We start from the raw sequence: 26450 nt of genomic DNA, 5'->3' as shown, positions 1-26450 counted from the left end.
GAAAGTGAAAGTGTTGAAGGCAACCGAGAACTGGACCAGGGTTTCACAAAGCATACACTTCGTTTTGAAAGGAAAGGGCATGGGGAAAAGTGTTTATGGTGGCACCATCTTCAATATGGTAGAAATGGCATGAGGATATTATTTGCAATACTTTGTTTTTGAATTTGAAGAAAAATTTGCTTTGGCTTGTGTACTGATTGAATAATTTCTTTTAGAAAAACCAGCTAAATAAAGATGATGATTGTACAAAATGTAAGAATCTTCAATAAATTTACTACAGGCCATTTCATCAAATCAAACAAACCAGTTCTGTAGTGGTCTACCTTATTATCAAAAGGACATCTGGAAAAGAAAAGTGCAAAAAACACATCACTGACCACATTGGACAGATAAAAAAAATTGAACGTGAAGAGTTAACGGATTCTTAAAAATTAAGCTGAAAGACTTCAAGTACACATCCTGTAGTTAATTTCATCCAATGGTCTTTAGGAGATCTGGCACTTTTTTTTTTGAATATGCCTAATACAAGCCAAGACATTCATTTTCTAATACCAACGGATGATGCAGTGAAACTTATAGTACAAAAGTGAGCTTATAATTGAAGTGAGCTTATAATTGAAGTGAGCTAAAGTTGACAAAGTAAACAAAACAACAGGCTTTGTCGTTTACAAAGCTAAGCAAAAAATAATGACAGTCAAATATTTTTATTGCCAGGACATTCAGAAGCTTACCTCCTACTGTTTCTCTTTCCTCCTCCTCAATGCTATTTTTGATGCACTCATACTCTTCATCAATATTTTGAGTTCCACGAATCTGACTTAAGACTCTGCGAGCTTTCTGAGTTTTTCCTTTTTGTACCAACCACCGTGGACTTTCTGGAAGGAAAAGGAATCCCACGAACTGGACAACAGCAGGAACAGCTGAAAGACCAAGCATGTATCTGGAACAGCAATTACAATATTAAGGGTAAACTAATTTGCTAATACGTCATTGTTTTGAATGTTATGGCAGTTCCAAAAGAATAATTAACCTGCAAAGTTTACTTCAAAAGTATGACAAAATGCAAACTAAGCAGGTAATCTGATGCAACGATTTCTATGCTACATTTGTAGCAAGATCAAATAGGAATTCAATGTCATGAAACACTTCACTTGGAGGTGAGAACCAATCCTGAATAACAAGAGGTGATTAAAAATATTAAAACATTTGCTCACCTAAACCTATCACATTTCTAATATCTAGCATCAAATAAAAATACTCTGACCAAAGGGAAAAGCTATAGGGAAAGAGAATGAAAAGTGGGCAAGAAAGGAGGAAATACAGTAGAGAGGGAGCAGAAAGGCAAAGTATAGAAAAAATAAGGCAAAAGGCAGTGGAATGCTAAAATCTGAAGTGAATTTGGGGGAAATTGGAAAAAAAATAGATAAGACTTGGTAAAGGAAAAGGGCTTGTAGTGTAGTTGAGGGATTTTTGGTGCCGGGATCAAACTGGTTTACACAGGATGGAAAAATTAAGCCGTATGGCAACATCTGTATACTGTGAACTTACTTTAAAGTAGTCAATTGGAATCGAAACATTAGCTCTGTTTCATTCTCCAAGAAAATTTGTTTATATTTCATAATTTTGGCAGGCACAATACATTATTTTAAGGAGCAAATTACAAATAGGTTGCAATGAAAATATTGATGGATATGTGAACAGGTTTTAAATTGTAAAGCATTGAGTTAGTTTAAGTCAGCAAACACAAGTGACCAGGGAATCTAGAAATAGGGGTCTCAGTTTAATGATATGATGTAGATCATTTAGGACTGAAATGAGGAGAAATTGCTTCACACAGAGTGGCAAGTCTTTGGAACTCTCTGCTTCAGAAAGTGACTGAGGTCAAAACATTGAATGCTTTCAAGGAATGAGATACAGTTCTTAAAGCTAAAGGGATCAAAAGATATGGAGAGAAAGCAGGATCAGGGTACTGCGTTGGATGATTACATTGAACGTTGCAAGAGGCTCAAAGGGCTGAATGGCCTACTCTTGTTTCTATTTTTTACGCTTCAATGATCAAAGTTGGAGCTGGGGCCAAACAATTGGAGCTTGTGCTGCAGCCTCGGCAGACAGTAACAGCTTGCGTTTATATTGTAATTTTACTATAACAAAACATGATGAGAAGCTTTTTAAACATGCAGGACTTTTTTTCTTCAGAGGGTCAACAGTCTTTAGGAATGATCTTCCCGAGCGAGATAGACGGGATCATTCAATATTCTTAAACCAGAAGTAGGTAGATTCCTGACCAACAACGGTTGTTGGGGAAGGGCAGAAAAATGAAGTTCACACCACGATCAGATCAGGCATGATCTAATCAAATAGTAGTGCAGGCTCAAGAGGCTGAACACCCTATTCTTAGTCCCAATTCTTATGTTTGTACAGCAAAGCCAGAAAGCAGACAGAAACAATTTTAGAGAAAGGTTTAGAAGTTGTGGCTCAAGTCAGTCAAAATGGTAGATGATGGAGTAATGTTAATATTAACGGACCAGTAAACAAGTCTATTGCTATAGAGAACTGGATTCAAACCCCACTATGGCAGATGATGGAATTTAAATTCAGCTAATTGATAAAGTTGATCTCAGTAATGGTGTCCATGAGATCACTGATTGTTGTAAAAACTTAGCTAGCTCACTCAAGGTCCTTTTGAGGAGGAAATCAACTGTCCTTGCCTAATCTGGCATATATGTGACTCCACACCCACATCAATGCCCTCCAAAATAGCTGATCAAGACACTAAGTTGTGGCAACTGGAAATAAACAATAAAAACTGGACTTTCCAGTGTTGCCCACACCCAAAGAATGCAACTAATGTATGCACTATTCAGAGTGAAGCAAGAAATCAAAAGAAAGAAATGAATCTTGCTAGAATTTTTAAATACCACTGTCAGAATAAGTTACTCTGGTCTAGCAAAATTAATCTGGAGTTGTTTTTGGATGATCCCATTATTTGCTGCACTGTGGTATTGTCCACCAGGGTCAAAATAGGCAGAATCACGAAATGTGTGGCACGTGCCCCAATGTTCATGGGTAATATCAGAAGGATAGCATGTTAAAATAAAAATCAGGTGAGCTGCAGGCAATATTTTGGCAAAACACAGACTACAATAATGCAGAGAATGCAAGGTCATTGAAATTGATACGATGGTTGCACTGGGAGAAGTAATGTTTGACACAAATGAGGACAATAGATATCGGAGAAGCGTGAAGAAGACTCAATGAGAGAGGATGCAATTTCCGACAGTGACAGTACTATGGGCAAGCTTGTTGCAAGGGGTTTGAAATACAAGAAAAAAAAAGGTTTTGCTTCAATTGTACAGGGCCTTTATGCGATCAAAATCCAGAATAAAGTGTGCAGTTTTGATCTCCGTATTTAAGGAAAGATCTATTTGCATTGGAAGCAGTAACGTGATGATTCATTAGATTGAATGAGAGGGTTTTTTTTTAAATCTAGCTGGTGAAAATTATAACATGGGACCACAACTTCTGAATCAGGAGGCAAATCATTTAGGAATGAGATGCAGTGAAATTTTCTCAAAGGGTTCTGAAATTTTGAAAAACTCAACTACAAAGAGTTGTGGATCTTCCATTCTTGTCCATCTTGTCATTAAATATATTCACCTTGCTTAGGTCTCAGGGAATGAAAAGATATGGAGAGTGATCAGGGAAATGGAATTGAAGTCAAATTTGCCATGATCATATTGAATGGAGAAGCAGGATCAATGGGCCATATGGTCTACTCCGATTTCACATGTTCTTATGCAACATAAGAGAATAAAAAAAGGTTACTCAAGATGCGCAGATCTGGTGGTATCTGTGAAAGGAGAAGCAGAGATAATGTTTGATTGGAGCTGGGAAAAATTAGAGATGTACCATATTTTCAGCAAGTGCCAAAGTTAAAGGCAAGCAATGGGTGCAATTTTGAAGGACATGAAAGTTAGTATGAAGAAGTCCTAAATGGAACATACACAATCAGAAGAGCAGAACAGGAATGGAAGCTAATTGCATTAAACTAGGTAACCTTTTTTGAAAATTCTCATTGGTCTCCAAGATAGTAGTCAAGTTTCGAAGCATAGTGATTATTATAGGCAGCTCAATGAACTAAATCAAATAATTACAAGAACATTATCCCATTTCAGGAGATTTCGGTGTCAGTGTGTTAAAAGCTGAAATAGGTTTTCAGTTTTCATTTAAGGAAAAATATGGAACAAAAAGGTGAGGAATGATTAAAATTGTGGTTTTTGGTTTTCAATGATGAGAATGGGGAAAAAAAAAGTTGCAAAAGCATTTTTGTTTGGTTTAATATCTTCCCTAACCAAGTTTATTTCCCATCTCTCAATACTATAAGAAGAAATAGCAGATGCAGTAATGTAGAAGCTTGATATAATCACTTGGGTGAGGTAGTGGGATATATAGGTTAAAGACAAGGATGCTAAATGAACAATGTCAGTCTATAAAATATAGATAAGCCCTACCTTGACCTCTTCCAGCATACCCTATCATTTAAGCAGAAGTTAGGCAGTATTTTGCATGTACATTGCAACCTCCAATTGTATGCTATGCTTTGTGCGTAACAAATATAATCTCATGTTCAGGAGCAAAAGATTTAGAAACTATTTCACCAAACCTATCTTGTCTCTAACCAACTCACTGTCCCTAAGCTGTCACTGACTGCTCAGCTCATTCTCTCTCCAACATCACCACTTTTAGCTTCCAAGCAAATGTCAAAACACCCTCAATATCCGATATGCAATCTAGACAAAATGCGTATTTATATTACCTTTTAATCAGACTGTAGTGAAGGACCCCCTCTACAGCATTAACAATACTCCTGAAATGATGGATTGTACAACTACAATATTTTGAAAGAACTGCTCAAGTTTGTACATAGTTGTAAGCTTTGGCCATTGAATGACAATATTATAAAATTATGATCTTCACTTCAATGAGCCATTTTACTTGAACCCAGAGTCAAACCTATTTTCCTCTACAGGCAGTAGATGCTGGCTAAGATGTTCCATTTTCACATTTAATATCGTGTCCTTATTAGTTTTATTTCTTTGCATTTTCCTCTTCTCACCCATCCCCACATAGTTCTCCTTCCATGTAACAATAAACATTGCACATTCTTCCTGCTGTATGTTGGAAGTCAGGCGCAGTTCTAGTGCCCAGGACCAGAGCATGTGCAGAAGTGTTTCCAGCTGCAGCTCCTGGAAGCTCGAGTTTTGAAATGGGATTGAATAGAACTGGAGCATGAGAGGCTGTGTGCATGTTGGATAACACGAAGGGAGGTGATCACTCCACAGGCTCAGACTCCATGGGCAGGGAAGGAATGCATGTCCACCAGGCAGAATAAGACAACTAGACAGGTAGTACAGGAATCCTGTGGCCATTCCCTGCAAAACAAATATGCCATTTTGGATACTGTTAAGGAGAATGATCTCTAAGAGAAAAGTAAGAACAACCAAATTTTTTGCACTATGGCAGAATCTACCACACTGGAGAGGAAGTAGTATGGGAAGGCTATAGTAATGGGGGTTTCAGAATGGGAATAGATAGAGGTTTCCATGGCCACAAACAAGACTCCAGGACATGCCAATGGGCACTTCAAGCCAGCTACAGGACATCCTGGAGTGGGAGGATGAACAGCCAGTGGTCATGGCACATATCAATACCAATGTAATGGGTTAAAAAGGGACAAGGTCCCAAAAGCAGAATATAGGCATTTAGGAAGCAAGTTAAAAAGTAGGACATCAAAGCTAGTGATCTCAGAATTTCTACCCATGCTACCTGCTAGTCAGAGTAGAGAGAGCAGGGTACATCAGATTAATAGATGGCCAGAGAAATGGTGGGAGGGGGAGGGTTTCAGATTCCTGGGATATTGGGACCAGCACAAGCTGGACGAGCAGCACCTGTGCAGGACTGGAACTGATATTCTGAGGGAGTCCTTAAACTAAAATGGCAGGGTTGGGGGAAGACAGAAGAGAAAGAAATAAAAGGACAAAAAAAAAAGTAAGAAAAAAGTGATAGATGGAGAATGAGGGCAAGAATGAAACAGGGCCATAATGCAAAATAATGTGAATGTTAAAAAGACAACACCCAAGAACTTGTGTCTTAATGTATGGAGATTCACAACAAAGTGCGTGAATTAGTGATGCAAATAGATACAAATGCATATTACATAGTTGTGATTGTAGGGTGAACAGGGTGGAATCCGAATATCCAAGGTATTCACTTTTTGGTAGGGCACACACAAAATGAAATGGAAGCAGAGTAGCAATACTGGCTAAAGAAAAAGAAATAGTGAGGAAGAATAATACTAGCTCTAGTAGAGTCTGTATGAATAGAGCTTAGAAACACCAAGAGGCAGAGAACAATGTTGGGGTTGTATATACACCAATTGTGGTGGTAATGTGGGAAAAAACATTAAACAGGAAATTAGAGATGTAATAATAAAAAAGGTACAGCTGTAATCATGGATGATATTGCATATAGATTGGGCAAATCACATGAGTAACAATACCTTAGGAAGAGGAATTCCTGAATGTGTACACAATTGTTTTCTGGATCAATATGTTGAGGTCATCCTAGATTGGGTATTGTATAATGAGAAAGGAACATTTGGCAATATAACTGTGCAAGGCTCCTTAGAGAAGACTGGTGATAACGTAATAGAATTTTTCATTAAAGAGGGAGAATGACATAGTTGACTCAGATAATGTCCTAAATCTAAATATATAATTACAATAGTATGAGGTGTGAGCTAACTATGTTAAATTGGGGAGCTTAAAGGGATGACAGGAGATAAGCAATGGTACACTTAAAATGCACACAGAGAATGTTTATCAGTTGCCCGAAACATGGCTCACAAAGGAAATGAGGGATAATATTAGATCCAAGGATTAGCCACATAGAAAAAAAAAGCAGCAGACCTAAGGATTGCGTGCAGTTCAGATTTCAGTAAAGAAGGACAAAGGAATTGATTTTTGGGGGTGGGGGGTGCAGTTGGGATAGAGTGCAAGAAAAACATTGCTCTGAAAACTGATTGTGCAAGGTTCTTAAGCACATGAAGAGAAAAAATTAATGCAGACAAATGTAAGTCTCTTATAGTCAGAAACAGAAAAGTTCCGAGAAACAAACAGATGGCAAACTAACTAAATACGTACTTTGGTTCTATCTTCACAAAGGACATAAATAACATCCCAAAAAATGATGGGGAACATAGGGCTGTTAGTGAGAAGAAAGAACTGAATGAAATCAGTATTAGTTAGGGAAATCCCCAGAGCCCGATAATCAACACCCCAGAGTAGTTAAGGGTTTGGCCGAGAAATACTGGATGCATTGTTCGTCACCTTTCAAGATTCTACAGATCCTCTGGATTGGAAAGTAGTTAATGTAATCCCGTGATTTAAAAAAGGAGTTAGAGAGAAAACAGGAATTATAGACCTGTTAGCCTGACACTGGTAGTGGAAGAAAATTCTGGAATCTGTTGTAAAAGATTTCACAGCAAACCACTTGAAAAACAGTTTAAAATTTACAGTCAGCCTGGAGTTATGAAAGGGAGATCATGCATGAAAATCTACTGGAATTTTTTGTGGATCTGACTAGAAGAATTGATGAGGGGTGCCAGTGGATGTGGTTTATTTGTACTTTCAGAAGGCTTTCAATAAAGTCACATGTAAGAGATAATAATGTAAAATTAAAGCACATGGGATTGGGGGTAGTATACACACACATGGGGATAGAGAACTGTTTGGCAAACACAAAACAAAGCAGGAATAAAGGAGTCTTTCCCCACCCTCCCCAAGTAGGTGGTGGTGACTGGTGAGTTACCGCAACGATCAGTGCTTGAACACCAGATACGCACAATATAAGATAAGTGATTCAGAAGAGAGAATTAAATGTAATATCTCCAAATTTGAAGGCAAAAGCTGCAGGGGAGGTGAGTTGCAAGGAGGATGCAAAAATGCTTCAGCGTGATTTGGACAAGTTGAGTGAGTGGGCAAACACATGGCAGATATGGATAAATGCAAGGTCATCCATTTTGGCAACAAAAACAGGAAGGCAAATTATTATCTGAATGAAGAAAGGTGATGAAAAGGGGCAAGTGCAATAAGATCTGGGCATCTTGTACACCAGTTGCTGAAAGTAAGCATGCAGGTGCAGCAGGCAGCAATAAATGTGGATGCAGTGTTAGCTTTCATAGTGAAAGGATTTGAGTACAGGAACAGAGAAGTTTTGCTGCAATTTTAGCGGGCCTTGGTGAGATCACATCTGGAGTACTGTGTGCAGATTTGGTCTCCTTATCTGAAGAAGGACATTCTAGCTATGGGAAGGTGTGCAAAGGTTTACCAGAATGATTCCTGGGATGGCAAGACTGATTACAAAGAGACATGGGAATGGTTAGGAATATATTCACTGCAATTTGGAAGAATGAGGGGGATCTTGTAGAAATCTATAAAATTCTAACAGGAAGAGACAGGGTAAACACAGCAAGGATGTTCCAATGACCAGGGGATCCAGAAACAGGGGTTACAGTCTAAGGATTTGGGGTAAGCAATTTAGGACAGAGATGAATAGAAATTTCTTCACCCAGAGTGCGGTGACCTTGTATAATTCTTTGCCACAGAAATCAGTTCTGGTCAAATCTGAATGTTTTGAGAAGGGAGTTAGATTTTTCTTAGGGCTAAAGGGGTCAAAGGATATGGGGAGTAAGAAGAAATAGGGTACGGAGTTGGATAATCAGCCATATTCATACTGAATGGTGAAAAACAGGATAGGAAGGCTAAATGGCCTACTCTTACTCCTATTTTCTATGTTCCTATGTCTGAAGCAGGCTGTCTCATGTATAATTCATGCTGCCATCATCCTGCATTTACCTTGTGCTGGTACCTAAACATCATGATGTGCCAACTGAGGATTCGCCCACCAAGACTAATACCAAAAAAGCTTTATAAAAAAACAAACATTGAGTAGGAAACAAAAGTACAGAAAGAAGCAAACCAGAGAAAGCTGGAAAGCTGGAAAGTTGGTATTTCAGGTCAGTGACCCTTGAGAATTCTCTCTCTCCCTCCACAAATAGTGCCTGAGCTAATTACTAAAATTAAAAATATATACACTGATTAAAATATGAACCAGATATTCAAAAAGGTTCAAATTAAATATTTGTGTACAATATTCAGGTTATTTAAACACATACTTTATTGCTATGAGAGATCTTTGGAGCATTAGCAAGTGTCTTTTGCAAAGCTGAAGTCAGATACTGTAAGTGGATAAGAAGCAACAACCCTGAAAAGGAATTTTGCTGAGGTCTTGTAGATGACATGAAATTTATAGACAGACGATAAACGTTAGGTCCTCAACAATCAATGTAAATTCTGAGGCAACATGGTTCACTCCATGTCATAGAGAAGCAGTTAAGAACTAAACAACTTCAGAATCTAAAACCGTACCCAATGCTGAGAACTAATGCATTGAAACTGGGCACCACTTGTTTCTCCTTGAACAAGATGACAAATTTATTTCAGTTTTAGCCTATGACAAGGGCAGTGAGGAATACCACCAACTATATCTCATTCACAAAAGGAAAAAAATGCCAGTTTAATGTAATGTTCAAGGGAAAAGGACAGCAACTGTTAATACTTAAATAATTTTCCTTCATTATGTCATCGTAATACATTCTTGTTTGTATTCTTCATTATATCTGGAAGCAAGTTTGATGGAGTAGAATAATGACCTTATTTGAATGCTAACAATTGTTGGCTGTTTCTTTACGCAGAGAGTAGTAAGGGCGTGGAATGCCCTGCCTGCAACAGTAGTAGACTCGCCAACTTTAAGGGCATTTAAACGACCATTGGATAAATATATGGATGATAATGGAATAGTGTAGATTAGATGGGCTTCAGATTGGTTTCACAGGTCGGCGCAACATCGAGGGCCGAAGGGCCTGTACTACGCTGTAATGTTCTATGTTTCCACATTGGCCCTATAGCAGCTACAATGAGAAAGGATCACCACAACTGTCAAGTGTGAAGCTCATCTTTACGTTATTGGTGACATTGTAACAAATACAAAGTATATAGGCAAAAATCACAAGGTTTTCTCCCAAAAAGGGAGATAATGGTAAGGGGGTGGGGGGGAGAAAGTAAAAATCATTACTGTTTAAAATTAAAGACTTTAACTAGTCTGCTGAAGGTGGGGAAAAGCACTGCATCAGCAATATTGAGAATGACAGTTAAGGATAATTTCATTTCTCCTTTGGTGAACTTCTATCAGCTGTTCGGCCATTTAACAACACTGATAACATATATGTTAAGCTTTTTAAATCTGCCATATTGAAAAGACATTGATGGCAACCAGTGAAGACATTAGTGGGAGGTAAAGATGGGGCTGAACACATCGGTGCTGAAGAAACTTTTGAATTTGGGAACATATCGGAGACTGTAGAGAGAATTTCAAGTGTGAGACTTGAAAAAGCTGAAGATGTCAGTGATGATGAGACTAAAGTAAGGAGGTTGTAAACATAGATTATGAATTCAAAACTATGGAAATCAATGCGTAAAATTTTCCATTTGGGTCAGGTTCCTGGAGTCAGGAAACCGAGCACCTGTCCACCTCTGTTCCTACACCGTAATTAGCACCAAAGATCGCGCCACAGAGTCAAATTAAGTCAACAAGGTAGTAGTGGTTGTGGACAAATAAACTAAGCGGAAGGGAAGGAATCTTAACATGTAAAGCTCAAGATCGAAAAAACAGCATTAAGAACGCTTACCTGCATATATGATAAAAGGAAGTACAAATGCAAAGAATCTTGGGTGGTGGATTTTATTTTTGAAAAATTAATTCATGGGATCCAAACATCACTGACATGGCCCCTTTTTTGTTGCTACCCATAACTACCCTCAAGAAGTGGAGGTAAACTACTTCTTAAACATTGCAGTCCATGTGTAGATGTAGGCACAGTGCTGCTGGGATAAAATTTAGTGGCTAGGATCAAAATTATCAACGGTTAGGCAACATTAGTTTTAGCTTGAAATTGATGCTAGGAGCAATGATGCATTGTGCAACTGCAGAACTTTAAGGCATTCTTCAATAATAATGCGAAGATGGACGCATTAATTGTAGTAGTACTGAGCATATGGGCCATACGAGAGCTCAGTCAAAGGTGACATCATGAAACATAAGATGCATGAGATTAGTCATCTGTCGACTGGACAAAGGAGAAAACAGGAGGTGAAAAAAGTCTGCCCGTTACTGGAAGGTCAATATTTTGAAGGGTTAACTGAGACAACCACATTTTATAAACTGCACGCTTGAATACAATAAATCAGCACAATAACTACTTAAATGTGGTTTTAATTGCTGATGTACTTGGGTCAACAATCTTGAAATCTCTGGAGAACTTGCACTTCTTTACAAATCCTGTGAGGTATTAGTCTCAACCGGATTTTATTTTTAAATGCAAGCCATGTAAATTTTGGACCTGCACTTAATATTCATGCAGTTCATTGTTACAAATCTCTTCCATAATCTACAATTAAGAATTTATCTTTACCATCCAATATCTAATTACAAAGTAGCATAACTCTAGGCTCACAACAATGAAACCTGTCTTTACCTGAATTGTATATTGTAGTTCTACGATTTTAAAATCCAATTGTAGCAAAATCTAAAAAGTTTTTAAACTTATGTAAATGATGATATGTTTTTTTTGTAAAATCAGCCAGTTCAGAGACAATATTACAAACCTTTGGATCAAGTGGGACTTGAAGCCAGGTTTGCTGGCTCAGAGGCAGGAATATTATCACTGCACTACAAGATCCTCTGATGCAAATTATACAGTCAAGCTAAGGTCTACAGCTCCTCAAATGTTTAAAAAAGACAGAGAGCATTTCTTTGTGCTGGTTTCTCTCCAGGTTCCTTCACAAAGTTCTTACATGCTTTCTCAGCAAAACAAGAAAACGTGGACCTCACTATCTCTTGATGTCAAAGATTTAAGCTTTTGAACTGAAGAAATGAAACTCACTAACCATTGATCATAAAGTTTCCCTACCCATTTGTTACAATTATGCTAGATGTAATGTGTCTTGGACCCTCCTTAAATTGTGAAGGAATCATCTGACTCTTCCAAATCACCACTGCCAGGGAAAGTATACCAGAACAACAAGCCAGAATGTGTACAATTAGAAATAATATGTTTTTAATGATTGAAGATTAGCAAATCAAACTTAATAAAGGGTTTGATAAACTCATTGCAAAAGACCATTGAAGATAGTGGACAAATGTGAGCAGTACTATTCATATCATGTAATTTAGAAAGACTGCAAGACTGTTTATCAAATTAACAAATCACAGCCAAACAGCTTACTCAGTGGGGTAATATTTAAAGAGATAAGGATGGGAAAACAATGAAGGCCTAGAAAAACGGTTGGGATAATTTAAAATAATCATATTCCAAAAACATCTGTGAAATAATAATTTCATTCAGATCGAGAAGAATATGATCCACTTACAATAACTTGTCAAGGCTGAAGGACACCATAAAACAAATCAATTAATAAAAAATAAATTCAGGCAAAAACAAAGGCTTAGAGAGTTCGAGAAAACATATCACGCAAAAACTCCCAATTTTCTTTGACAAAATTCTTTGTGACTCCTGGCTTTAAAAAAAAATCTATGATTTTAGAAAATACCTGCACATGTATCTTTAAAAACAATCGCTTAGTAAATGCTTGATTTGAAGCACAGATTAAAATTGGTCTAGCTTTGAATCATTTTGCTGTACATACTAAACTTAAGCCATTCTCAGGTTCCCTACCTGCTCTCAGCCCAAGTATTTTTCATGGCATAGGAAAGACCTTGAAGGTAAAACAGAACAAAAGATTTGTACAGTAGCTGTATGAAATACACTACACAAACATTTTGATTTAACTGGTTTTGTTTCACCAAGAAATCAACCTTTGGTTTTTCTTCCCCTGTGCTCTGTGTTAATGGTTAAAAAGTTTTGTTCATAAATGATTTCAGAGCAGACAGCTGCAAAGGAGCCACATTGTTTATCCTATACAAAAACAATTCTGATGTCATTATCATCTTGGACAAATTTTAAGTTCCTAGAAATTCTGAAATCCACTACTCTCCAAAAGCTTACATTCATCCAAAACTCTGCCTCCTGTATCAGATATGTCACCAATGTTTTAATCTATATTAGTTCCCAGTCCTCCAAGTCCTTTCACAACTGTCCAGTCTGTGTCTCAACCTCGTCCAGCCTAACCTCAAGGATCCAACAGCACTATGCCTACGTCAGTGGACTAATATTCCAGAGGGGAATTCAATTTCACCCTGACAGCTGCAGAATATCAATTCAATTAATTAAATAAGTTTGGCAGCAAAATCTTGCATTAATACAGAAGTTTGTATTGTAATCTACCTAATTACAATAATAATAAAATTGGCTTATTAATACCCTACAGGATGGTATCGTTCCATGACTTGGCCTATATGATTCAGAACAACAACAATGGCAGTTGCATTTTTAAAAAGCACTCCCCAAACGTTTCTTGATTAGAAATCAACGATAAATGCTATCTTATCAATAATAGCCAAATTCTGTGAAGGAACATAAAAATCCCTCAAAAGTCAATTGTTCTGACATCTTTACCTCCTAACTCCATACATTTCTTTATCCCATGACTGTTGTATCTTGAACTACTTAGCTCTCCAAGTTTTGCAATTCCTTCTCTAAACCCCTATTTGACTCCCCTCCTTTTTGGCCAAGTTTTTTTTTGTTATCCTCGTTAGTTATTTTGGCTTGGTTGAAAATTAATGATCATGGCAGCTTTAAATTTAATATTTCACCATTAATATTATACATTTTGTCACTAACGCAGAAAACATTCTAAAAGGGGATTTAACAATGGTGTAATCAGAATGGAAAATGAAGTTGTGCAAAGACCAATCAAAAGGGTTTCATAGATGAATAAGAATTTTAAATTGGAGATATTCCAGAACCAAAGCTCACAGCAATCAAAAACGAATGATTAGTGTTTGGGACTTGGTCTGGGATGGGCTACAAATTGCATTTTTTGTATTATATCTGAAGAAGTGTGGAGGATGGTCAGGAATACAATTAATGACTCAATTCTAATGATATGAGAAGCAAATGAGGAGCTCACCAGCAGATGAGTAATGCTTACAAAGTAGAAGCACGTAGTCCTCGTTATAGGGAAGATCTAGGGTCAACTTAGTGTTAGAATAGTAACTGAAGCTTTGTACCATCTAGTTTAATCCAAAAACAGTACATAGGTTTGGGCAGGGCAGTGAAACTAGTAACAAGGGTGTGAAAAATCCAGCAGGGGTTCACGTCTATACTGTAGTGATTGGAACAATGCCAGCCACGTGGACTCCTGAGAATAGGAGTTCCTTGTTTGGGGCTATTAACTTGGTCCAAGCAGGACCCCTGGCTGACAAACAGACAGGAATGTCAGGGGTTCACTCTAGGAGCCAGCTATATCAGTATCATGCACTATGCACTTGTAAAGAAAGGGTGACTTGTTGAAGGGATACCAGCCTTTGTGGACTTATTCCATATAGGATGGCTCCTGTGTAAACAAAGCTGGAGAGGAGTAGAGCTGTAGACTAGCAGGAAGCTTCTTCCTCTAAAATGGCGTGTTAGTCGCTACCATGGGTCCTTATTTTTCATTTCCTTCTCCCTGCAACAAGGGTAAAATAATTTTAAACAAATTTGCAGTGTGTGAAGCAGACTTATTAATTCTGTAACTAGCTGAATAAATATGGTTCAGAAAACTAGTCATCAACAGGCTGCAGCAGTATTGTTAGAGACACTTGATATTTAATATTCCTTGAAGGATTGTGGAAAAATAGATTATTTCAAGTTTTACTGAAATACCTGGAGTGGTTTATTTAAAAGATCACTGAAAGGACAGTGAACATTGGAGACTTTGCTTTTTTTTAAACAAGTAAAACAAGGTTTCCTAGAAGTCAGAAGTGGTGATAATTTCTTATTTCGCTGTAGACTCCAACTGGGCTGTTTGAACAATAACTGGTTGGAGGAATTTCTTGTTTTTATCTGGTCTTTAGTTGTGGGACAAGAAGTTAGCAAAGCAAGACTGCCTAGCTACCTCTTCTTTTTCTGAAAGGACCCTCTTGTGTTCAGGGTGAAACTTCTGTTCTTCTCAGAGACTGAAGGAATATTTCCTGAGCAAGCTGTGTCTCCAGAGACGGTGTATGATTTGTGACTTAATTATTCATATCAGAACATCCTATGCTTTGTCGTTTCGCCTTTAATAACAACCCATTGGCTTCTTTAAGAAAAACCTTTGACCAATTTCTGCAGAGAACTCATTTTTTAAAAGCTCTTCCTGACAAAACTGTGCATGTTTTGGGGTTATTTAGACGGATAAACATTTATACCTCTATATTCTTGCCTGCATGTTAACTAGCTATTGCATTGTATTGAATACATTTTAATACCTAAAATACTTAATGTATATACCTCTTTATTGAACACCTGACAATGATAAATGCATTTAACGGGCAAAGCTGGTAATTAATTTTTTTTGTTATGACCCTCAAGAAATGGGACTGAACCGACAATGCACTCCTCCAATCCAATTTGTAATATAAAAGTGGTGCTTCTAGTGGAATACCCAATCTAGATGTTTCATTCAAACTGTGGTCATGATAATCAGAACAGAATAGAAGGAAAGGCATCAGGGTCTTTTGTACTACATCAAAATGGCTTTTACAACTGCCAAGATTTTCTGATTTGGGCTAATTTATCCCTGAAATGTTTTGCAAAAAGAAACCAAAGTTTAGTATAATTAAGTTGGCAGAGGAATTATCATTAGAGTTCAAAATAGGGGCAAATTAGACAGAAGTAATTGAGGTTATAGTACAACATTAAAAATTGGAAGGACAGCTGAGAAAAACAGACGCAGAGTTGATTGAGTTAGGCAAAATTCAGCTGCAGATAAAACAGCTTGAGAAAGGACAAGGAAATGGAAATAAAAATGAAAAATACCGAACTTCAAAGGAGAGGGAAGGGAAATGGAAAGAGCACATTGGAGGATGAAAAGGGGAAGAACATTTAAGAAGTTGGAACAAGAATTGTAGAGGGTAAGAGGCAAGATGACGGGAGAAGAAAGAAAAGGCAATACCGCCTTAAAAGGCAGGAGCAAATATGAACTGATTCTGGGGAGTATTCTGATGGGGAAGGATCAGAAATTAATCCAACACCCACTAAGAAATGTTTACATTTGAGCAAGTCCTCCCAAGATATGATGAAAAGACAGACAGAGACATCCTTTCTTTTAAAAAGATACCCAAGCAGATGAAGTGGTTAAAAGAAAATTGTACTCTGTTCAAAGTAGGCTGACAAACTATGAATTTCTGCCTTGTGTTCTAAGTTGGAGTTCTACAGATGAGAAGGTGGCAAAAATAAAGGTTATTCTCCATGGCTTACAGGCAAAAAGTTTGGAACATTCGGAAACAGCCTGGACAGGCATACGTAGAATTAGAGAGGATAAAGCAAGTAATCTTAGCTGCTGGTTGCAGGCACTGTCAGTACAGATTACAGATGAAGCCTTTAGGGAAATAGCTTTCGGAAAAATTAAAACTTCACTTCCTACATAATTAATAACTCACTTAGAAAACCCAGATTGCAACAGCATGACAGGCAGTGGAAACAGCTGATAATTATGACCTAGTCCACAAATTTAAATGTTTTATCCCCATTATCCCTACAAACCAGAGACGAATAAAAGCAGACATCTGGAGCTTGATCTAATGCCTAACATAGTAACCGGATGGATTGTCTGTGGTTTCTCTGTAGATGAAGTTGATTTATTTCTATGGAATAATTTGACAGAAACAAGCATTGCAATTTCTCAAATATTCAGAAAGGCCAATTGAGATCAATGAACAACAGTACAGAAAAGGTTCTGGGATGTTTCATTTGTCATGACCTAAGCAATGGTTATTCAAAATCCAATGATAAAATTCAAATTGGCATGACAGAACAAACATTTGGTTCTGAAACTTTAATGTGGATAATTCAAAGTGGACTGCCTTGAACATTTTAGTGGAACACTACACTAATTGAGCCACAGCAGGAGTTGTAACAACTGTAACAGAATCGTAATGATGAGCTGGTTTTAAGGCAGCATATCCTATGAACTCCAATGCTAAGCAGTACAAAGAGCTGAAACAAAGCCCACATCATTCTCAAGCAACAGGAAACAGCTAATCAGTCCAAAGATGGCACTACAGGATGTAAAATCAAGTTGTGGGAGGGAGACTGAGGCAGCTGGGACATACAAGCAGAGGAGATTAAGTAAGGTGATATTCATAAAACCATTTTTACCTGTTGCTTCCCTCATCCGATGACCAGCTAGTAAATATGACAAGACAACAACAGAATTTTTGGAATGATAAAAGATGCTGAGAGGATGCAGCCAAAGCAGCATTAAATTAGCATAAAAGGTGAGGAAGTCTGCGGATGTGCTGGTGCTCACGTCACTGAGCACAACACACTGATTACAGTGTCTCATGTGGATCTGTTCTAAAGCCTCTCAATCAGCTGGCATTATTGGTCCTATCTACATATGCATGCGAGCCACCAGCCACTTCGATGTTTGAAGCAATTACTCTGTTTTAAAACTGTACACAACACAAAATTAGGGTCTGAGGCAGTCAGGGAGGGATCTGCTGCCAGTGAAGCAACCAATCACACAAAGAAACTGGCACTCTGGGTCCTGGGGCAACAGGCTTTAGGCAAATGGCTCAGATGTATTAAGTCAATACAAAAGTTCATACTGGCCATAAGAGGTGTATGAGAGTATTTTTCACAATTAGATACGTTAGCTTTTGGGCAAAGATTTATAACTGTCTAGCTTAAGCTTTCAGTGGGAGTTTGTCTGCTCCCTGCATAGTCTGGAACAAGCAAATTTTTAGATCTATTGCACAACTAAAACTCATCTTTTTCTGCCAAACATATGTATAAGTCTACCACCTGCCTGTGCCTTCAACACTTTAAGTGAGCTTCTACTTCTTGCGTTGCTCAAGATTTGACTTGTACTTTTCAATTAAGCTCCTAAAAAATAAATCCTGCATTTAATTCTGTAATTGAGTAAGGTAGAATAGCAGCCTAGACCCGAGAGCACGCGATTTATTACTATGCTATAAAATTCTATAAAATGGCAGAAAATAAAACTGCATTAAATTTTGTTGGGTTTCTCTCATCGTAATACTAAGAGAAACAATGCAAGCACATTAATTAGAGTGATTTCAGGCACACCATAATACACGCACATGAACAATATTCGCAAATACAGTAAACCTTTTATTATCTGGCACCTATAGGATCAGGAGTGTGCCGACTGATCAAATATTCTGGATATTCAAGACTTAAAATTTTGTATTTGCAGAAAGAAATCATGGAACGTGAGCAAGGCGACTTAAAATCTATTTCTTTCTTGCTTAATTTGCTGGAGTACAAGAAATAGGAAGCTTGCATCAGGATTCTGACTTTGAGAGATCTCTACAAGTGAAAGTTATATTTAAATACACAAACTCTGTCATCCCCTCACCCAAAATATAGCTCTAAGATATTAAGCATCTGTCAAATCACTATTCTTGCTGCAACCCGAGACTCACTGACTGCAATCCATCTCTGCGTGCATTGTCTTAAACTCTCCCTTCAGTGGCACTGACTCACTTGATCTCAAGATGGCTTAGTCCAAAATTCTTTTCAACCTTCTCATCTGGTACTCTAACAAGTCATAACCATCACATATCCATCTTCTCCATCATTTTCTGCTGACTCTATACCTCTTACAATTCCTCCTTGTCATTTCAACATCTCTTGATGTTGAATGTCCAATCCTTTGCAAAAACTCAGCTTCACAACATTGAAATTTTGGGACAACACCGAGCTCTTTGCGCACCACCTTTGACTCAGTGGCTACTTTTGTTTTTAAAAGCTAGGAGTATCTCACTTCCCACTTGGCAGCAGATCCTTTATTTCATCCTCAGAATTCTCCCAACACTCAGCCTCCAGCTCTAACCTCTTCAGATTTTTTCTTGATAATTGTGGACATGGCATTAGCTGTATTAATTGCTCTGCTCCCCTTCCTACCATGAACATAGTGCCCCATCTGAACTGTTAGTTTCGGTTCAGGATGATTGGAGTATTACAAGTTCAGATGGGACAATATGTTCATGGTTATTGCTTTGAGAACCAACTGCCACTCCGTGAAGACTGACAGCAAACTCTCTAACACCTTATATTCCCCTGCATCATTACCAAAACACCAAACTAAGCCAGCGTTCCTGTAGTCGTCACGTGAATATACAATTTAGAAGCCGTGGGGCATTTAACTTCTTAAACCTGTGCCATCATTTGACGAGGCCATCATTGATCTGGTCATGCCTTCAGCTCTATTTTCCTGACTAATCCCTAAAACGTACTGACTCCCTCAGATATCCAAGTCAACTTCAAAACTATTCAATGCTGTTGTCTCCACTGCTCTCTGGGAAAGACAATTTCCTAGACTAACAACACTGACTATCTTTTGTGGAGATCTTATAAGACCTCTAAACTAAGTCCCTTAACTCCTTCCCAAGATCCACAAACAGGACAATCCTCTTAGATCAATTATTTTAGCCCATCATGCCCCACATTTTGTCTCAATTTTTTCTCTCCTTGTCTAGCCTCTTCCCATCTGTGACACCTTGAGAACATAACCGCTCTTCTTTCACTATAGTATGGGGTTTTTCCCTGTCCACACGAAGGCACATGGGACTTCAGTTTAATTACACATTCAAGAGAAATTATTGTCAACATTCCGCCAACACCATATTGAAATGTCAGCTTGAATTATACAGTCACTTCTGTGATGAAGCTTGAATCTATGGCACTATAACTCAAAAGCAACAAGTGTTTTCCTTGAGCCAAAATTAACACCCAAATCAATTTGGTATAAAACCTCAGAACAAAAATGAATAACAAATCCAGACTTTTAATGCTGAAGCCATTTCCTAGGATCATGCATACAAAAACAGATTTGCTACATTTACATTAATCAGTGATCAAACTCAGCTAACAAAAGGCAAATTAGTTTTTGCTTTGAATGAAAAGCACTTGTTTTTTGATTCGTTGTTTTACTTTCCAACTCCCATCAGCAACTGTACTTTCATCAGGCAGCACCCAACATCCAATTATCACACACCAGAAACCTCAACTCCTTATAGCAACTTTAATATCTACCACTTGACAAGTGAAATGACTCCAAAGACGCTGGTATCTTGTCACCAAGTCATCTTTATTTACACACAAAGTCCTCAATACTGATCCAGCTCCATCAGAACCAGCTCAGAGTGAATAGGAAGTCTGACACTCCTGTCCTTATCTGTCAGCTGGAGCTCCCTGTTTGGTCCAGGTTAACAGCCCTAATCAGCAAACTCATTCTACAAGATCCACCTGGCTGACCCAGTTACAATCACTATATCATCTGAGTCTGAGGGCATAGGTCAGTTTTTTTTTGTAGCCCTCACTGGGACATTTTAACACCAGGTCAGGTTCCACCAACTGCCTCTGATACAGGCAGTGTGTAAAGCACAGTAGCTCACCTATCGCACCTGGAGCATCAAGAAATTCATTCTCCTCTTCAGGTGGCAAAGGCATTGAGGCAGTGACATCCACCATCTCCACCTCCGAAGTATCAACACTTCACAGAGAGGGAGAATTCAAGGGTTCCGGAACAGTGGGAAAGACAGACAAGGAACGAGGCACGTTTGCTCCTGCAACAGTTGACAGTTTGCAGCTTTCATATGGTACACATTCAAGACTGTCCAACCTATCTGAACTTTATACGTCACTGGTCCTGACCTCACTTTGACCATGCCTCTTACTCATGCAGGGCCATTCCCATGGTTCCTGCATCAAACTTTGTCCCATCAAGTAAACAGTCTCTTTCGCTTACAGGAGTCTTGTGTTCGGCACTGGCAATCCAGATGCCGTTTCAACTTCCCCACTAGGGTCCAGGAAGATCAGATTTCACAAGGTGTGGAATCTTCTCCCTCCTACCAAGTCTGTTGGAGCTATCCCTTTGGTTGCAAGTTAGGTGGTCCTATAATCAAACAGGAAGCGGGACAGTTTGGTATCTAGTGAAGCCGTTTCTTTAACACGACCAAAGTTTGGACTGCTCTTTCTGTCAGACTACGGATGATGGATGGTATGGAGCTGCCTTATATGTTGAATGCCATTCAACTTGAGAAAATACTCAAAATTCCCTGCTGGTAAGTAATGGCATGTTATGGTGACTAGCACTTCTAGAAGCTCAGGTAGAAAAACTTCGAGCATCTTTTGCCTGTGTTTGATGCATGTCCAAACATTTTGAGTAGGCATCCACAATTACTAAGAACATACAGCTCATGAAAGGACCTGCATAGTCAACATGTAACCAAGTCCAGAGTTTAGCTGGCATACACGAGTGTGGGGGAACTGCTGGCAGTAATTTGTGTCCTTGTTGGCACTCTGGGCACTGCCCACCAACACAGTTATATTTGCATCTAGTCCTGGCCACCAAACATATCCTAATTTTGGAAACCCCTGGATGACCCTGGAGGAGTTCAGCAAATGTCTAGCGGTGACATTTGCTCAAGACAATCACTTACTCCCCATAATAGTATGCCGTCCTCCACAAACGATCTGGGTCCAAAAAAGGTTCCAATTCTGCTCGTGACAGCCCTTTGATTTCTCCCATCGCCACCAGCTATTTGTTTTGCCAGGATTGGATCTTTCTGCATCCAAAATCTGATATTTTTCAGCTGTGACTGGAAGTGTCCAGAAAATTTAAAACCATTACAGATTCTTCCAATGGCGATACAACTGGTGACTTATCTGACAGCAGGAGGCAGCTCAATGCATCATTTGTTACTTGACCTCCCAGAGAGTGTTCTAACTTGTAATTATATGCACTTAGTATTAGAGACCACAGCTGAATTCAGCCTGAAGCTATGGGTGACACTACTTTGTCCTCTAAGTCGACCTAGCAGGGATTTGTGGTGCGGTATTTTTACAGATTTGTGTCGATAAAGAAATTGGTGGAATTTCCTGAATCTAAATATTACCACCAAACCTTCCTGCTCTATCCGGCATATTTACACCTACGTGCACATGCTGTTGGGTGGTACTCTCCACTGGGCCACCTATGAGCTAATACTACCCCAATGCCATAAGGGGAGGCATTGCATGTCAATGCCAGATCTAGCTTGGGGTTATAGTGTGCCAAAACCTTAGAGGATCAGAGCTGTTTCTTCACTTCCCTGAAAGCTATGGCTTTGCTACACGACCATTTCCAAGGGTGACCCTTTTCAATAAGTTGATGCAAAAGGTACCAGGATGGAGGCCAGGTTATCTATGAACATTCCATCATAGTTCACCAGCCGAAAGAAAGACCTAAGCTCCAGTACGTGCATAGGAGCACATTTAATTGCCCTCACTTTGTCTTCCAACCGGTGTAACCCGGTCTTCTTGACTGTAGCAGAAGTAGGTCACTTGGGGTGCCTGGAACATTTTTCACTTCCAAGATGTATGTCTGCTTCGGAGAAATGCTCAAGGACTCTGTCCAAGTTCTCGAAGTACTCCATATTGGTCATCCCTATTATTAGCACGTGATCTAGATAAATGGTCACCTGTGGTAGACCTTGTAAAATGTTCTGCATCATCTGCTTAAAACAAGAAAAAAAAAGTTGCAAAGGCTGACAATACACCAAATAGCAGCATACTTGTGGGAATCCTCATCTAACCACAATTGTAAATACACACGGCTCACTTCCAGCTTCGTGAAAGACAGCACCCACCCCTGCCAAATTTGGACACAAAACCTCTCTTCAAAGGACTGGGTATTTATTCAGCTGCGAAAAGCAGTTTATCACTTGGTTAAAATGCCCACAAAGGCAAAATGACCTATCAGGCTTCATAATCGGTATGACCGGTGCTGCCCATTCCTGCAAGGCAAATGGCACCAGGCAGGCCTTGCAGAATCATGGAATTGCTTCCTGGTCAACATGCAAGGTGGCCTTGACTCCTTTCATAGTCCTCCCTGAAACACTTCCAGGTATTTAATTGGGACTTCACTTAGGCAGTCATTTTCTAATTGAAAAAAGTGTTGAGCCAATCAAGTCAAATCTTTCTCAACCAATTTCAACCCGTCAAGCTTGGGCCTGAGCCTTTTACTCAAATTAGTGGTAAGTGAACCCAGCTGCTTCTCACAATAAACCAGAACCGAAGTTGTACTTTAATCTGTAAAAGGTTCTCCAGTATAGGTTTTCAATCTAGCCAAGGTCTTGTGCGAATCTAAGGTTGGAGTCGACAGTAAATTTTATTAAAGTCTGGATCTGCAATCACTGAAATGCCCAAGCTGATATTGTTCCCCCATTAGAACTGGGTGACCATTTAACCAGATGTTTATTTTGATTAGTTCCAACTTGGAATTTAACTGTTCCAAACCAACTGTATGTGGACTTTCCAGGATATTGGCCTGAGTTATCTTGAGCCATTTAGGTCTAGTGGGATTCTCTCGCTGTGTTGAGTCTGCACACTGGCAGCAACTACAATGGCTTGCTGGCCCGAATCCTGAATAAAATTTTAACCATTTGGCTGAAGCTTAGCTTTGTTTTGTTTTGGGGTTTTGCAGTGGGCTGACCCAAGTCCCTCTGTTCAAGGAATGTCCTGAGTGAGGCTATGCAAGTGCCTTCACTCAAGTGATAGTCCCCAAGCTCAGTTGGACAGGTGAGGCTGTCCACTTCCATCAGAATACCCTGCAACTCATATGCTCCTCCTGCCACATTTTCCACTGAAAGCCAGTTGGGCTTCAGCTAGTAAACACTTTTGCATGGTTACACCACTAACCCCACTCTAGTTTCCACTGAAATAACTCCAGAGAGGCTGGTATCCCGTCACCAAGTCACCCCTTATTTACATGTGGAAAGTCCTTGACACTGATCCAGCTTCCTCAGAAACACCTCTCGGTAATGAGAGCCTGTGACAATCCTGTTTTTAAAATCAGCCAGGGCTCTCTGATTTGGACTAAATTAACAGCCCCAGAGAACTCATATGCCATGACGCCCACCTGGCTGACCTCATTACAAAATTGTTAATCTTGAACCTTCACAACATTTCCTAGTCCTCCATTATGATTCTAAAAAAATAAAGTCCTAATCAAAGGTTGGCCCTCAGGAAAAATAAATGCACTTGACACGTTATAGAAGAACTAAAATGGCTCCCAATTAGGAATTTTTTGCTTTTCATTTTTCTCTTGAGTTGTCAAGATTATCAGTTCCACAAGGTGAAAAAAAGAGTTTCATTGTTATTTTTAATCAATCTATTGGTATAGGTTATAATACACCTCTAGGGCATGTGGTACTTAAATGCAGACCTTTTGGTTTACTGGTAGACAGATTACCACTGCACTAGACGAGCTTTTAGACATTCTTATGTCATTGCTCTAAACCGAACTTGATCGGCTGGTAACACCATCTAAAAAGATCTGGAGTTTCAACTCTACTTCTCATTCAATAAAAGCTAGCTGACCTACTGAGTATCTCAAGAATTCTCTACTTATATAACTAGTGTCAGAAGGTTATTCAAAGACAGGGCATTGAAAGTGACAATCCTACTCTTATTTCATGTTCATTCTTGTATTGAGCAAAGCAGATTGTCCATAATTTGAAACATGACCAAAGAAACTTATTCCCATGAATAATTGAGATCATGCAAACCTAGCACAGTCATCTTAGAGATTTTTCACATTTGTAGAACTCAGCAACAAATTGCATACTTCCGAATGCCAAATCAGAAGAGGCAATGAAAAAGGTAGAAGTTTCAGACTTATTTTTAAATCAATTTTAAATTTAGACTCAACTCACACACACACACATTGCTTTGCCCTTCCAATACAGTTATGCTATTTATATTCAGGCCTCAGACAAAGCAGCTCCTCAGACCCCACTTAACAACCTAATTTAGCTCCCTAGCTCCATCACCAAAGAATCAGAAAAAACCTGGACTTTGTTTGCATTTCTGCAATTGTACAGCTGACATCAGGTAATCTGTTTTGAGCAGACTGTGTTCCAGCATTGTCTAGCAACACGCTACGCTGAGAAGTGTTGCTCATAACGTTAGAGAAAGAGCTTGAGAAGGGCAAAATTTCTATTTCGTAAGTTTACCTCTCCCACCAACTTCATTTAAAAGGCAAACTCTGTACACATGTTGCATATATTATTATTCATTGAGGTCAATTCATTTGACCACGCATAACCAGCCATCCACCTAAAGATCTAAAGTTTTCAGGAATAACTGCACTTCGGTTTTAAAACACAAAATCAGTACATCCAATATGTATTTTTCAGAAGTAATTCCACACCTCTCAAAAAACCTATTAAAAATCAGGCAAGAAAGCAGCCACCCATTTTAACTCTTTACGTAATTATTAGCTAGTAATCAGTGCATACGGAATAGCAATTCTAGTGAGTAATAGTCAAAATTGGAGAAGTGCTGGACAGTCAGGCTTATTGTTTTTTTCCATTAAACACAATTAAAAACTTTGGAAGCCTTCAGTCATGGGCCATGAATCAGAGATATACAAAAAAATTGTATACTAAAAGTTAAAGACACATTGGCTAGGTTTTGCATTGACCTATGACCAAGAGTGGCATTCTTACCCTCAACTTATTTCCATCTGTACTTCTCATTACAATTCAAAGATTAAATTTCAAAGATTGTGTTTACTTCCACTTTGCCTTGAAAAAGTAGATGACCACCCGATAGTTTGTAATGGGAAAGGAAGAAAAAAATGTTGGGGGTGTCATGGAGATATCAGTATTTTTCATGTAATGTTCCAAAATGCCCTAAGTTATTAGACCCAACTGTGGCCATCTTAGTGTGTTTAAGAGCAAAGACTGCATCAAATTCAAAGGTAGTTAATTTATGCCAACTCAGGTCCTTCTGTTTTATAACTGTCTTCTTTGTGTTGCCTCACCTCATCACTCCTACTAAACCACATCATGCTCAGATTCTCTACAAGTAAAAGTCACCTATAATGTGCCAATTGATTCCAGCAGCCTCTCCCCTCTTGAAGTCCATGACCATGTTTCTCACAATTGCCAATAGCACCAAGTTTTGTGCCACTGCAAATGCTGAAATTTTATCCTGCATACTCCAATCCTGTACATTCAGATCAACAGGTCCTAGTAACCCCATGATATGATTCCTCCAATCTACAAAACAACCATTTTCTAATACTGAATCAGAGATAGTAGGAACTGCAGATGCTGGAGAATCCGAGACAACAAAGTGCAGGGCTGGATGAACACAGCAGGCCAAGCAGCATCAT

At 38.8% G+C, this 26450-nt stretch overlaps 1 protein-coding gene across 1 annotated transcript in view; it reads right to left on the bottom strand.

The window, feature by feature from the left end:
* Positions 1 to 26450, bottom strand: part of LOC109938859 (proton myo-inositol cotransporter) — a 128293-nt gene that overhangs the window by 74091 nt on the left and 27752 nt on the right. The window contains exon 3 of the mRNA XM_048610572.1: positions 732 to 940. Coding sequence (XP_048466529.1) covers positions 732 to 940 — 209 coding nt within the window. The remainder of the gene's footprint in view (positions 1 to 731; positions 941 to 26450) is intronic.

This window comes from Rhincodon typus, chromosome 22 (genome assembly GCF_021869965.1).
Source record: "Rhincodon typus isolate 14 chromosome 22, sRhiTyp1.1, whole genome shotgun sequence".
Lineage (NCBI taxonomy): Eukaryota > Metazoa > Chordata > Chondrichthyes > Orectolobiformes > Rhincodontidae > Rhincodon > Rhincodon typus.
This window is presented reverse-complemented; position numbering and strand designations above follow the sequence as displayed.